The following is a 15,365-nucleotide window of genomic DNA, read 5'->3' as shown; positions in this document are numbered from 1 at the left end:
TTGCTTCGCAAGACGAAAACGTCTTGCAAGTTTGTTTCCTTTTTCTTAACACCGTTAATACATGTGCGACTTGACTTCGAGGAGCAACTCATAGAACGCGGTGTGGTAGCCTTTTTTGAGGTTTTTGGTGATTTTTGAAGCTTTTCCAAAACTTTTCCGACACCGTGCTTCGCAAGACAAAAAATTCGCTAGACGAAAAAACTTGCAGAACGAATTAATTTCGTCTTGCGAGGCACCACTGTAACTGTACTTAGGCGATTTTGACCATTTGCAGGCTAGATATAGTCTAATTTTAAAGTTAACATAGCTCTGTCATTTTACTTTGTGTGACGTTACTGAGGTCAGAGGAAAAGGTCGCTTCAGGAGGTTTTGTCATCGTGCCTTTTAGAGAGAAAACTGTTAGCAAGCACTGCAATTCGGCCTTTTTTGTCATCACTCCTCAGCAGCACACAAAGCCATACAGAAATCGAACGATTAGCAGCCCATCTCAGAAAAAACAAACAATTCTAATTGTCCAAGGTCAGATGCCGTGTTCAGATTATATAATTTGCTTACTTATAATTTACTTTAGATAATTTACCTATATAATTTGCATAACTGCGTCTGCTTCCAAGATGCCTATTTCCTTCCCTCCAATATTGGGCTTTGGGGTGGGGATGGATAAAGACATGGAAAGCAAAAAGGCTTACAGAACAGCTCTAGGATAGGAACTAAATTGCACATAACACAGAAATCATACCCTGTTGCCATGGGAAACTCTTCCCTTCCCACCAGACACCACCTGCATGTTTCTATACATCTATCTACAGCCAAGTTTCCAAGATGCTATATTCAGAGAGGGACAGGTAAAGCACATTTAGTGTCTAGCAGCTAGATGTGGACTCCGTATTCAAAAATTCTGGTTCACATACTCTGTTAAGTTTTAACATGACTGTTATTGGCTGCTTTCCCAGACCTTTAAGAAATAAGCCCAGGAAGAAATGCAATCATAAACCCAACTCTTTTTACAGGGGGGAAATGTAGTTGGTACTCACCGTACTGCTTTCTCCAAGGCAGGTGCTACATTGCAAATGTTAGGAAGGATCTGGAGACTTTCAAGGCACACAAAAAACGACGTCCTGCTTTTTCCGTGATGCTAAGCCGGAGTTGTGATGTGCTGAAAACAACTAACCAAGTAACACTTCCGCTTTGTGCTAAGGATGTAGGGAAAGATGAGTGACTGAATAGTTCAAAGGCAGTTCCTTTTTGAAAGCAGCATCCATATTGTTTGAAGACGCAGGGAGTAGTCATGGCATGGTCCACTCCATTAAGTGCTGGCTGTAAGATGCAGGCAGGTCTTGCAGAGACCAATTTTAATGCATGACATGTGGCTGGGTTACTCTCCTCAGAGAAGGTGGCGAGGTCCCCCCAGAATATTTTGGTAGGATTTCTATCAGAATCTTCACCCTGTTTCTTCCTGCATCTGCCCCCACCCATGTTTGAATTTCTCTTCCCCAAACTTGAAAATACTGAAATTAAATACTGATCCAATTTAAGTACTAGGTTGCATATTTTCTCTGACATTTAAAAAAGCACCTTACCAAATATCTAAGTTTAAACACGGTGCAAAACGTTTCTTACAGACTTGGCGGTATGATTCTGTACATTCATTTATAACTATTAGAGTTCTAAAATGTTCATCCAACGCTTAAGAGAACTATAAATACACAAATTCACCATTTTCCTCTAGAGCTTATTGTATATAGATTTACCTGAAGCAGAGGTAAAAATTAAACAGTGCAGTGGTATCTATTTTATACACTTCAGGCTTAGTGCTTTTCAACTACTCTAAGGCACAATACTGCTAATCTAGCACAGTAAAAAAACCCCAGTAACTATATTGTGCAAACCTCTACTTGGAAGCATCTAACAATCCTTTGCATAACAGAAACAATAACTTTACAAACATCTCAGGAATGAATTAAGGTAGAGAAAAATCCAAAAACAGCATACAAAAAAACAACAGTGAAGGGAAAGAGTGGAGAAGAGTTTAAGTTAAATTACTCTCCATGTGCAACATGAACAACTGCTGCACCACTGTGTTTCACAGTCGTAGCTCGTTTGCATTGCCCAAGGCACTAATAGATTGCCTGCCAGCTACAATAACTGTGTGGCACAACTTAAAGTTATTGACCTAACAGGCAAATGAAAAAGTCATCAGGTTTTCCGGCAAGCACGTGGCAGAAATTCTCACAACTATTGGAATACTTTGCAGGTCCAAACTATGCACTCAAAACACAATTTTTAAAAAGTAAACCTCAGTGTTGCATATGTGCTATATGTACATTTATCATAAATCACCCACATTTATCTGTTAACCTGTGCAATTTGTACTCCTAGTATTGATCTTGTAATAGCTGTTCTGGCACAGAGATTACTTCTGAACTTTTTACTCTTTTTCCAGGGGGAGTTTTCACTTGGGAGCTCCCTTCCTTAACTCAATTTGTGTCCCTACAAACCAAGGGACAAGGAAACCAAGCAAAGAAAGAGAACCTGTTTCTTACAAAAGAAGTTGCAAAGGGAAATCTCCATGGAAAAAGAGCAGCAATCTCAACAAGTGCCAAAAAAAAATAGGCCAGTTTTCTAAGTAGCAACAGATATTTTTCCTTCTGGTTCTCACCAACCCTCCCAAGCTCATAAATTTGTCTCATTTCTCAACTCTCATTTTTGGTCAAAAGAAGGAACTCATACTAGAGTTATTGCCTTTTGTATCAGGTATTACTCTTCTTACAAAGCAAAGCCTCTAGTTATTAGCCCTTTTGAAACGTGAATTAGAAAAGTAACACATTTAAGCTAGACACAAGTCCACAGCATTTAAACAAAACAAAATAGACATTTCGCTCCCAGTTCAAGCTGTCAAGCTTTCATACAGTGTTTCCATTAGACAGGTGTTCTTCAAGTCGATTATCTCTGCCATCTGTTTCTAGAAAAGACATAACATGTTTAATACTCTTTGAGTTCCACTGTATAGTATAGAAATTATAACACATGCCTAAAGTGCATCATTTAACTGGGAACCAAGTCATCTAAGCTAAAAACAATTTGCATTAACAAAAGCATCATGGTTTAGTCTTGAAGGCAAATGAATTCTGAATTCACAAAACATTTATCCTCACAATGAACAAACGCTATTCAGGGTTATGGGCAATTTCCTAGAATAAAATATTGTTCTTTCAAGTCAGCCTCTCCTCATCTAAGTTCAGCTTGAGTTTCTATCCTCAAAGAGTGAAACATATATCCCCCCTTTAGTATCATTTCTGTTGATCCATGTTTACAATTGTGTTATGCTCTTCCTGCAGCATGACCACAGCAAAGACCTTCATAAAGTATGCAAAGGAGTTTGGGATTAGTGCTCTGATCTACAAAAAACATTTGTCCAGCTGAGTGAGATAATCAAGGTTTTAAAGTATATCCACAGTTCAACTGAGATGCTGAATCTGACATCTAGTTTCTAGGATATCAGTTCCTACAAAAAAGAAACATGGCATAAGGTTACATACCAAGTAAGGCTGTTCTTTCACCTGCATCCTCTTTTAAACCGTTACTACTTGACGCAGATCCGTTAGCAGAAGATGCTGATAAGTCACTTGTTTCATTTCTGTTCTCTTCTGGCACAGCAATACTCCAGCTCTCGGCCAACATGCTGCCACTTGTTGATTCAGGCACTGCAACTTCTTGTTCATCTGCAGGCCCTCCCTTTGAAGTTGAAGGGGGGGGAAGAAGTGTTAACCAGCAAGACCATGGGTAGGCAAACTAAGGCCTGGGGGCCGGATCTGGCCCAATCGCCTTCTAAATCTGGCACGCGGATGGTCTGGGAATCAGGGTGTTTTTACGTGAGTAGAATGTGTGCTTTTATTCAAAATGCATCTCTGGGTTATTTGTGGGGCATAGGAATTCCTCCCACCCCCAAAAAATATAGTCTGGCCCCCCACAAGGTCTGAGGGACAGTGTGAAAATGTTTGCTGACCCCTGAGCAAGACTGTTATTGAAAAGGGGTGGGGGAGAAGGGAAGAGAGGTCAAGCTAATGTACCGGGAAAAAACACACACACACACACACACACACACACACACACTTTAAAACCAAAACTCATAAGCCAATTTCCTAACTCCTTTCACACTGTAACATGGCCAGGAGGCTGGATGGAGCACAACACAGGTATTTTGGTTGGTATTTGCCTGTCTCGGGAGAAAATCGGGGCGTGTGCCTTTGGGGGTGAGGTCAAACTGCTTTCCCAAGCCCACATGTTGGCACACAGCAGCTTTGACCGCCCCCACACTTAATTCTGAAATCAGCAAAACTGCTTTGCCAAATAAATGCACCAGCAGGGGCAGCTTGATACACATCTCAACAGTGGCAGCCACTCATTTATAGAAGCACATCCGTTTTCAGGGGACATATATGAAATTAGCAACTGAGCCGAGCCAAGCTGCTTTTAGACAACCGCCTGTGGTAGCTCAGCAATCACAACACACACATTCCATCTCAGATACCCAGACTGGTGAAACTTCCCAGGGTTGTCAGTCAGGGAGAAAATAACTTCCCCAGCCTGCTAAATGAGATGCTATGGACTGAGCCTGAAGACCTCCTAATATAGGGCTGTCTTCAAATGTCTTCTAAAAGTCTGGTAGTTGTTGTTCTCTTTGACATCTGGTGGGAGGGCGTTCCACAGAGAGGGCGCCACTACCGAGAAGGCCCTCTGCCTGGTTCCCTGTAACTTGGCTTCTCACAGTGAGGGAACTGCCAGAAGGCCCTTGGCGCTGGACCTCAGTGTCTGGGTAGAATGATGGGGGTGGAGACGCTCCTTCAGATATACTGGACCGAGGCCGTTTAGGGCTTTAAAGGTCAGGACAAACACTTTGAATTGTGCTCAGAAACGTACTGGTTCAGGCTCACATCCTGGATGGCTGGAAGAGATGGTAGCGCAGCGGACCTAACTCAATGAGTCTTCTCACTGAGGAGCTGAATGTCTGCCCAATTACAGTGATTTAGGAAATGAGCCACTGGGACAAGGAGCCTGAGCCTTTCTAAAAAGGTTTGGGTCCTACACAAGGAGAACATATGATGGGGCGGGAGGGAGAGGCAAGCTGGTACTTTGCAGTCAGCAGTATTGAGTTTTGATCTTGGTTTGGTTGCTCTTGCCAGATTGTTTCGTCAGATTTCCGGCTTCTGATTGTGCAGAATTGAATTGACCATAACAACAGGCACCTTCTCTAGATCAAACCAGCTTGGGCTCCTCCCTGCAGAAAGTAATATGCCGTGGCTGGCTGGATGCTTGGCTGGCGCAGGTATTACCTGGCCCCAAACAGGATGCCTAGAGCCTTATCACAGATTTAGTTACACATTTCCAACCTACCCAATATCCGAGAGCTTTGATGACATCTAGTTTGCACATTGGACACGTTCTGTGTTCCAGCAGCCAGGGATCGAGGCAATGCCTGTGAAAGACGTGCCTGAAGAGACATCATAGTTTTGAAATCAAATATAAGGGCTGTTCTTTCATGCAATGAAATTTGGCAAAATTAAAGGAACAAAAAAAGCTTATCTAAAGCAAAACTTCGATAAGGCAGCATTGTAGCGTTTGCTGAGCAGGCCGAAAACAATCCCCACCTTGACAAGATCCAGGGTAACTATGCAATTCAAACTCCCACAGAAATTAAATCTGTAGTTAACAGTGGCACACGGACCACTGAATGGGGTTGCGCCTGGGGGATGGTCTGGAAATTTCAGCTAGTGCAGAATGCTGTGGCTCGGCAGCTGAATGAGGCCCCGTATCATCATCATATAATGCCCCCCCTTTGAAGGATCTGCCCTGGCTGCTAATTTGCTAGCAAGCCAAGATAGATATTGATAGAGAGATATATCCCTAAAAAACTTAGGACCTGGTAATTTGAGAAGCTGCCATCTCCCATAGTGCCCTATTCAGTCCCCAAACTGGGAAAATCCTTCTGCTGGCAGTACATGCCACTGAGGTTGGTTTTGACAATGTACTCATAAGAGGGCATTTCAATGTGATGGCACCCACTTCATGGAACCCACTCTGGACAACTTGTCAGGAAACGCTGTCCAGCAGCCACAAGTTCCTCATCCTTGTTTTTAGGGCACAGAAGTTGGAAGAACTGAACGAACGCCTCCCTGTCGCCAGCACTGTACAAAACAAGGATGCTTTACCTGCGAGTTTATAGGCTTGAATGAAAAATAAATCAAAAAGCTACTGTGCACTTATCTTTCTCCAATCTTAAAAACACTGGGGACTCGATTTTTTTTTAATGAGTTTTGTTAAATAGTTCCCAAGTAATGATACCCCACTGAAGCAAATTTTAATAAGCTTACTTGCAAGGCAGGATTCGAACGATATCCTTTGGTTTGTAGTTTTCAATGCATACAGCGCAATTTTCAGCATTGACATTCAAGCCCTGTAGAAGAACAAATAAACAGGGGAAAATGAGCAGGGAAGCAATTCAGATACCAGGACAAAAATTTCTAAAGAAATGCAACGTTACAGAGCACACAAATGATACAAAAAGACTAACTCAATCTGAAATACCAAGTTAAGAATATACAGCAAGTATCTTTGTATCTGCAAAGCGGCCACCTCAAATTCTAAATGTTGAAATACCATAACAGATTACAAAAATTGGCTGGAAAATAGTGAGCTGATCAATTTCAAGCCAAGTGAAAATACAGCAAGCTACATGTATGGAATACAGGTATTCCATACAGGTCTTACCTGAAATTCCCATTGATACTCAAATAGGGTGAGACTTATGTTAGAATATTTGTAGTTTCTAAGTCAGGAGCAGAAATCAAGTAAACCAAATTATTCAGGACGCTGGACTATAAAGTTCAGCCACAACCAATATATGTTGCTTGGCATCAGCAGATTTGGCCTACCTAGCTATATATATCTGCATTTATTTTATGCAATCTCTTAAGCCACTCCTATACGGTTCACGTGATGATCAGGACACTTGATGCTAAAATACATAGCTATAAAATGGCTTAACTTGGCCAAGTAGCAACAGCAAGACTTTTGCTGCTATTGGCTCTGCCCAGAGAAACCTATTAAATCTGTTTGGGCAATTATGAACACCCTGCTGTAAGTATCCAGGCGTGGCTCAGTCATATTAGCATTTGGTATCAGTTAGATCATCTTCACAAATTATTGCCAAGTCCAACTGATATTATTATATTACTGTGTTAGCGCCAGAAATTCAGAGCAGTTCCCATAACTAAGAACAATTATGTACAATTTTGTACTTTGTGTCTTCTTGTACAATTATGTGGTGCACTGAACAAATTATAGACTCATGACCTAGGGTTTTAGAGAAAACAAGAACATGAGACTCCCTTTCTCAGAAACAGCGTGGTTTTTTGGTTGGTTTTTTTTTAAAGATACTTTTGGCATGCCTAAGACCTTGGGTTTGCATTCTGGAATGCTTGTTCTATTAGTATTGTTCTGTTTTTGCCATATCACAGACTTTTTTAAAAAAGCTCATTGGTTTCAGAAACAGCTTACAATGTGTCATCACAAGCTGCTATTGATGATGTTCTCTTGGGTGCATGGAGCAACCAATGGATTCTACATATACCTACCTATGTATGTAACCAGGCAAAGGAAGTTCACAGAATCACAGAACTGAGGAGTTGGAAGGGACTGTGAGGGTCATTTAATAAAATAAATAAATAAATAAATAAATAAATAAATAAATAAATAAATAAATAATATTTTTTTTTATTTATACCCGCCCTTCCCGGTTCAGAAAACCGGGCTCAGGGCTGCTAATAACAAATTTAAAACACTTAATTGATGCAACAAAAAAAGCATAAAATACAGTATAAAACGTGAATAACAATAAATTCAGAATTCAAAAATCAATTTAGGGGGAAAATCCATCAAATAAACATTAGATGATCACCAGGGCTAGCTGTCTAAATTAGTCCTATTTGGGCCAGCGAGGAGACCAGGGGAGAATTAGCTGTGGGATCCCAGAGCGGGTAATCTTCATAAAAAGGGGAGGGGGAGGGAAGGAAGGGGAAGGAAAGATCAGGCTAAGTTCAAATTGAAAGCCAGGCGGAAAAGCTCTGTCCTACATGCCCTGCGGAAGGAAGTTAAATCCTGCAGGGCCCTGGTCTCATGGGACAGAGCATCCACCAGGTCGGAGCCATCACTGAGAACGCCCTGGCCCTGATGGAGGATAATCTGACTTCCTTAGGGCCTGGGACCTCTAAACTGTGATTATTCATGGACCTTAAGGTCCTCTGCGGGGCATACCAGGAGAGGCGGTCCCGTAAATACGAGAGCCCTAAGCCCAATTTAGTTCAATCCCCTGTAAAGCAGGAATATTCTGGCCAATGTGGGGCTCAGACCCATGACCCTAAGAATAAGAGTCTCATGCTCTTCTGACCAAGCTATCTCTCATTTCATTTTAAAGAAACTGTGCTAATGGAAGACGTTTCCATCTACATTAGCCTGATTGACATTACCTTATCTTCATGCTTTACAATATGCAGTGGAAGCTGGCCAATTGCTTTTATGGTTTCTTCTCTATGGCCCTAAAAAACAACAACACAACCAATTCAATCAGTAGTGCATATTTAAATGAGATTCTATGAGAAACCACCTGAGACGCTGAGTAATCTAACAACTCCACTTATCCAAGATCTAAGGGTTCCCTTTAACTGAAAGGCACAAAAGAAATCCTGTTTCCTATGTTGGCCAAGTGTTAACACATGAAATGGGAATGTGCACATGTGGCGTTTGCCTCCTAGGTGGGTCATAAGGAAAGGGTTAAATGAGTGTGAAGTGATTGGCCAGTGGGAACCCGAGGGGAGGGGTTAGAGCTAGAGTCGGAGTTGTGTGGTTCATTTGAGAGTTGGGAGTTGGAGAAGGAAGAGAGGATAAGTCTGTGGGTTGGTCGAGTTGTGTTGTGAGAGAGTGAGAGGAACTGTTAGGTGGAGTCAGATAGTTGGGATAATCAGTTTGAAGTTGTTAGGAATGTATACGACAGTTAAGTAATTAAGATTAAGAAACTGACAAGAAAAACTAACTGAAACCATAAACTTGTTCATGTTTATAACAATAAACTTGATTATTAGTTACTGCTAACAACTGTCTGGACTCCATGTGTACCCGAGGGAAACGAGTTGGTGGCAGCGAAGAGGCAATCACAGTGGCGGCACAGGGATCAATAGACCGTCAAACGTCCGGGGACCCTGTGTGAGCACCACAGCACAGGATATTGGTAAACGTGCAAGATGCACATGAAGGTAAGACTCATCAAAACCATTGCAACAGTGCTTCTCTCTATACTAAGTACAGGATTCGCAGCCCTAATTACAAGCAAACATTTTTCACTACAGAAATTGAAGAAGAAAAATCACCCATGTAATTACCTGGTTTCTAAAATGCGATCCGCTATAGAGGAAGCGCTGTATATAAAAAAATATAAGCCATGCCAACGATATGATCATCATGGTGATAAATGCAATCGATACAAATACAACGGACTGTCCACTGATATATTCTTGCATGTGTTGCTTGCCCACACCAATAGACATCCTCACTGGTATCCCTCTTCGCACCAGTTCCAAGATCTCCATGCCTTTGGGATACCCAACCATAATTACAACTGCATTGCCAGTACCTGTCAAGGGAAAGAAAAACAGGAGTCATGTGGGCTCTTGCACAACTTTTTTATTCTCTGTATGAAATCCAGGCAACCTTACATAAAGTACACAAGAAGTAATTTTGCTGTAGTTTTTCCTTCAACCCAGCATGTTGTTGGATATGATGCAAGAATAAGTCCTACAACTGCCATGCTCTCCCCCTTATAATAGAGAAAACAAAGTCTTAAATTATAATAAAATCTTAGAATCCAGGAATCTTTTCACTCTAGACATTCTGTGGCGTTCATCTCCTGACATGTCCTCCTTCTATTTGAGGGTTATCAAGATTCCCACATGCCAATTTGTGGTTGTTGGTTTTTTTGGCGGGGGGAGGGCACTGTCTTCTGTTTGTAATATTTTGTATTTCATCTTATTTCATTCTATGCCACTTTGGTAAATTCTTGTTGTGAAATGGTTTATAAATCTGCAATCAAGAGACAAGTGGACCGTAAGAGTGTCTTGATATTTGAGTTTTCCTCTCTACTAAACCCTTGTTGTTTTTGGATTATTGGCTCCTTGAGATTGCCATACCCGACAGCCCAAGCAAGATTACACATAAGGATGAGAGGCCGTATCATGCATAAATTTAGCTTGAGATTAAGATTCGTTTTGAAAATATAAATACAATGAATGATGGTGAATAGACCTGTGATGTAACTGTTTACTTGCCACCCACCTGTTCCCAAACTTTAAATAGCATGCACTTGGGCTCAACTTTTACTGTGCTTCCTATATGTATGCTTAAAACCCAGAAGAGGCGGAATATAAGATCAACAGCATTGTTTTGCTATAAGTAAGCCAATAAGAAAAACATCCCTCCTCCACATTAAGTTTGTAACTGACAATATTCTGATTTTGCAAATGCTTCAACACTGACTAAAGTGATTGCAGACACTGCAACTGCAATAACTAATTTCACAACACAGAGAAGGGCTGCGTTCGAGAAAAGAAAAATATATAGTGCATATAAACAGTTCCAGTGACCTACTTTTAAGAAGCAGTTTCGTATCTTGGCCTCTTAAGTTATCAGGATGTCAATCAGGATGCTCAAATGTTGCAATCCAGAGATGCTACATGTTTGTTTTTAATCAAAGAAGAAACAGGCCATTCATGATTCAACCACGCTTCCCTCAACCAGTTCCTCCATTTATCAGCCTTCCTCATCTCCAATTTCCATATATGTAGTATTCGGGGCTTGGGGAAGAGAACTTAATACTTCTCTACTCATGAAACTCTGGCCTCAGGGCTACAAGCTAGGCATCACCCAACCACGTGCAATTCCCCCACCCCACAAAAGTCAGGACAGAAGAAGAGGTCCCACACAAAAAGGCCATGGGAAACAATCCGTGTGTAGACATAGACTCCAGTTTTGCTTCTGGGTCCAATTCAAAGTGCTGGTGACTAGTACACAAACTGCTTAGAGCCACATTGGTAAAGGTAAAGGACACCTGGATGGTTAAGTCCAGCCAAAGGCGCCTATGGGGTTGCAGCGCTCATCTCGCTCTATAGGACGAGGGAGCTGGCATTTGTCCACAGACAGTTTTCCGGGTCATGTGGGCAGCATGACTAAACCACTACTGGCATATGGAGGACAATGATGAGTGCCAGAGCGCACTGAAACTCTGTTTACCTTCCTGCCGCAGAGGTACCTATTTATCTACTTGCACCAGTGTGCTTTCGAACTGCTAGGTTGGCAGGAGCTGGGACCGAGCAATGGGAGCTCACCCCGTCACAGGGATTCGAACCGCCGACCTTCCGATTGGCAAGCCCAAGAGGCTCAGTGGTTTAGACTACAGCGCCACCCGTGTCCCTTAGAGCCACATTACCAGAATCTGAAGGACCACCTCCTCCCATGGAGATCTGCCCATGGCAGATAATCTTTGAAAGCCCTGTTATATGTCAGCCTACCATCGAAATCCCCACTAGGAATGCTATGCTGCCCTGTAACTTTTATAGACTGGAAGCGAAAACATTTTCTTATTTCTCTTGGTGTTTGATCTTATATTTAATGTTTTAACTCTGCTGTCCTTGGCTTTGGATGTTGTGCTTTTATTCTATTATTGCTGTGTAGTTTTCTTTCTTTTCTGAATGGCACCCAAGCTGGTTTTCCTGTGTCCTCCCTTCAACCCAATATGCATCAAAAGTGCACCTGTATGTTACCAGGCTTCTATTGTACATGATGCCCCCATCTGCTCATGCAATCTGGCTCCATTATGTCTTGCTTTCAACAAGCCACAGAGTTTTTTAAATACTTAGGAAACCTGAAATATTGCTGCGATGAATCATACATATGCAGTCTCCTTGAGGCTGTTTTCCCCAAACGATTCTTGCAATCACTTCATATGCTGCTTTCCACTCCATTATACCAAAATGCACCCAAGAAGAGGCTTTATACTTGTCCTCACACAAAAAAATATGTTAGTTATAAAATCATGCTCAGCATCTTTATGCAGGTCATTTTGAGTACAGCACATTTATTTCTGAATACTGATGGAATGCTGTGTCCTATAAAAGCGCACATAGTATCTGCCTGTTGAGGCTTCTTTCCTGCACCTCTTGTATAATTGCACAAGCTACAAAGCCAAAAAAATATTTAGAGGAACTTGCAAACAGGTAGCAGGCATACAGGATGTGGATCCAGGAAGCTACTGTGTTTTGAAATAACTAGATCCAAACAACTTGCTTTTCTGTTTATTCGGTGTTTCATACAGAAGCACTGACCATTTTCTCTTTCAGCTACAGTGGTACCTCGGTTTAAGAACAGTCCGCTTTAAGAACGATTTGGTTTGTGAACTCTGCAAAACCGGAAGTAATGTCCCGGTTTGCAAACTTTACCTCTGTCTAAGAACGGAAGCCGAACGGTATAATGGCACTAGCGGCAGGAGGCCTTATTAGGGAAAGACTGCCACAGTTTAAGAACGGTTTCAGTTTAAGAACTGACTTCCGGAACGGATTAAGTTCGTAAACCGAGGTACCACCGCATCTGAAAAGTCCTATATCACATTTTCATAAAAGGGAACGATACAACTTTGTAGGCCTCCCGTTCAGCATCTTCATTTCCTTGCTCCTCCCCACAGCTGCTCTTGTTTCTGTGTCAAACCTGCTAAACCAAATCACATCTCCAAACAAACCTGCTGTACAAGCTCAGCCCCGTTCCTATTTCCAGAGACTTGGCAAATGATCCCTGAGTAAGGAGTTTACCTTCCCATAAACCTGGCGTAACTTTTGCACAGCTTCCGTTGCTCCTCTTGGTTCACTGCTAAGCAGTATTATTATTATTATTATTACTACTTCAATACCATCCTATACCCGGAGGTCCTAGGGCGGTTTACAGTATGCACTCCTGATTATGTAGCTCAGTAGTAAAGTACTTTCTAGTTTGAGGCTTTTTAGGCTTCCATTTCCATGCTAAGTTAATGGGGGGTGGGCGGGAAATAAAATTATGCACAGTATACAGAAATAATTTTTTATTCTTGCACAATAACTAGGACCTAGGACAGACAAAAGGAAGCATTTCTTCACACAGTGCATAATTAATTTATAGGATTAATTGTCACAAGATGCAGCAACAGCCTACACTCACTTTTAAAGGTAAAGGGTAAAGGGACCCCTGACCATTAGGTCCAGTCGTGGACGACTCTTGGGGTTGCAGTGCTCATCTCACTATATTGGCCAAGGGAGCCGGTGTACAGCTTCCAGGTCATGTGGCCAGCATGACTAAGCCGCTTCTGGCAAACCGGAGCAGCACATGGAAACGCCATTTACCTTCCCACTGCAGCAGTACCTATTTATCTACTTGCACTTTGACGTGCTTTCAAACTGCTAGGATGGCAGGAACACTCACGTTTAGGTGGTTTTAAAAGAATGCTAAGCAAATTATTGGTGTATAAGTCGAATAATGGCTGTAAGAAATGATGGCTACACAGAACTTCCATATTCAAAGGCAATACTGTGTACGCACAGCCTTTAAAGCACATTTGAAGCACATTTCCTCCCACAAAGAATTCTGGGCACTGTAGTTGGTTAAGGTTTGCTGGGAATTGTAACTTTATGAAGGAAAAACTATTGTGCCCAGAATTCTTTTGGAGATGTGCCTCAAGAGTGCTTTAAAGATATAGTACGTCCACAGGAGTGTGCCACTGAAAACCAGTTGCTAAGATCAGCAAGCAGCAAAGGCTTCATCTCTATTTGTGAACTTCTTGGGAGTCATTCAGTTGACAATTGTGTGGCACTGTGAGGAGCATAATAAGAGGACCAGGTCCATTACCCTTTAAACCTCACTGGTAGATCTTGGGCCAGTCACTGTATCACCAAAACCTACTTCAAAGGGAAATGATAAAGACAAAATAAAGGGAGGGGGGCCAATCAATGCACCTTGAGCTTCTTGGAGGAAAGAAAAGGATAGAAAAGGATAGAACACAAACCAAGCTGCTGGGCTGCCTTTGGTTTGATGCAACAGGGCTAATTTGTTCTTACTCAAGCCAACTTCTGCTGCTCCACATGTGCAGCCATAGATGTGAGGGATGCTTGGTCCAAACTAAGGCCTTGCCTACACAAAGGAGGTAGTAAAACAGACCATCCCGACAGGTGGGGGAGAGAACTTCTTGAAGATGTTCTCTGAAAAAAAGCACAATACAAACAGCGCAGACTGGGCCAGAGGAGTGTGTGCTCTCACATAGGACTCAAAAGTAGCATCCGCCACCTGTGCGCAGCCTGTGGCACTGCCTGCCACATGGCACACCACACCAGCCCTAAATTCATACGGCACTTGCTCTCAGGGAAGTTTTCTGCAGCCTTGTTCCCCACTTTTGATTTGAATACACGATGCGCCAAACCCCAAAGCTCCCCCCACTCCAAGCTTACCCGAGTTGCCACTTTCCAAACTCTTCTTCCCTTTCAGCATCACTCACCGTAATTATAGGACATGGTCAGGGTGGAGTTGCCGAACCTGGGCTCGTTGTAGATCACCACGGCAGCCGCCCGCTTCCTCACGGCGTTGGCGATTTTGTCCTTCAAGCTGCAGCCCCCGTGCGCCACCAGAGCGATCCACGACGGAGGCGTCCCCGCGAATTGCGCTCCGGGCGGCCTGGGGATCTCGTAGTCGATACCCGGCGCGCAGCCTTCCATGTGGCGGCCGCTCCCCGTTCCACCGCCGCCGCCGCGGGGGATGCCCACCAGGCCTTGCGCGTTGTCTTTGGGCGAGCCGTCGCCGTAGCGGCCGCTCTCGGTGCTCTCCTGCACCGTGCGGTTGGTGCCGGGCTCGGTGTACATGGTGGTCACCCAGGCCGTGTACCACACCAGCGACCAGGCCACCCGCGGGCACCCCACCGCCGCCAGCGCCAGCAGCAGAGGCAGCGCCACGCGGCGCAACAGCACCATGGCAAACCCCCACACGCGCGCGCGCTTGGCGAATGGAGCGCCCAGACCGCCTGCACCGAAAGGCGGCAGCGCCGGCGCAAGCGGCAACCTCCGCGTTCCCGCCCCTTCCTTCCTTCCCTGGGAGGCGGCCCGGCTCGTCCGCACGCCCGCCCCGGCCAGGAGAAAGGCAAGGAGGCGGGGACTCGATGGCCAGGCCTCCTTCCTGCGCCCAAGCAAAGCCGCCCTTTCCTTCCCTCATAAAGGCAGCCTGGCGCGCGCGCTCGTTCGGGAACCGCCCCC

The 15,365-nt window shown here is 43.5% G+C and overlaps 1 protein-coding gene across 2 annotated transcripts in view; it reads right to left on the bottom strand.

The window, feature by feature from the left end:
* The window catches only part of RNF149 (ring finger protein 149), a 17,683-nt gene extending 2,318 nt beyond the window's left edge, over nt 1-15,365 (bottom strand). The window contains exons 1-8 of one of the 2 annotated variants that reach the window (XM_083501563.1): nt 14,618-15,330; nt 9,435-9,685; nt 8,526-8,594; nt 6,372-6,454; nt 5,395-5,491; nt 3,540-3,735; nt 2,776-2,962; nt 237-2,742 (exon numbers count right to left, since the gene is read on the bottom strand). In XM_083501563.1, the coding sequence (XP_083357689.1) occupies nt 2,904-2,962; nt 3,540-3,735; nt 5,395-5,491; nt 6,372-6,454; nt 8,526-8,594; nt 9,435-9,685; nt 14,618-15,086 (1,224 nt within the window). In that variant the 5' untranslated portion in view covers nt 15,087-15,330 and the 3' untranslated portion in view covers nt 237-2,742; nt 2,776-2,903. Of the gene's footprint in view, nt 1-236; nt 2,963-3,539; nt 3,736-5,394; nt 5,492-6,371; nt 6,455-8,525; nt 8,595-9,434; nt 9,686-14,617 lie in introns of both variants that reach the window. The other variant, XM_083501562.1, reaches the window with a different exon arrangement.

Source organism: Podarcis liolepis (genome assembly GCF_965112155.1).
Source record: "Podarcis liolepis genome assembly, chromosome: 4".
Lineage (NCBI taxonomy): Eukaryota > Metazoa > Chordata > Lepidosauria > Squamata > Lacertidae > Podarcis > Podarcis liolepis.
The sequence above is the reverse complement of the archived record's forward strand: the minus strand, read 5'-3'. Positions and strand labels throughout refer to the sequence as shown.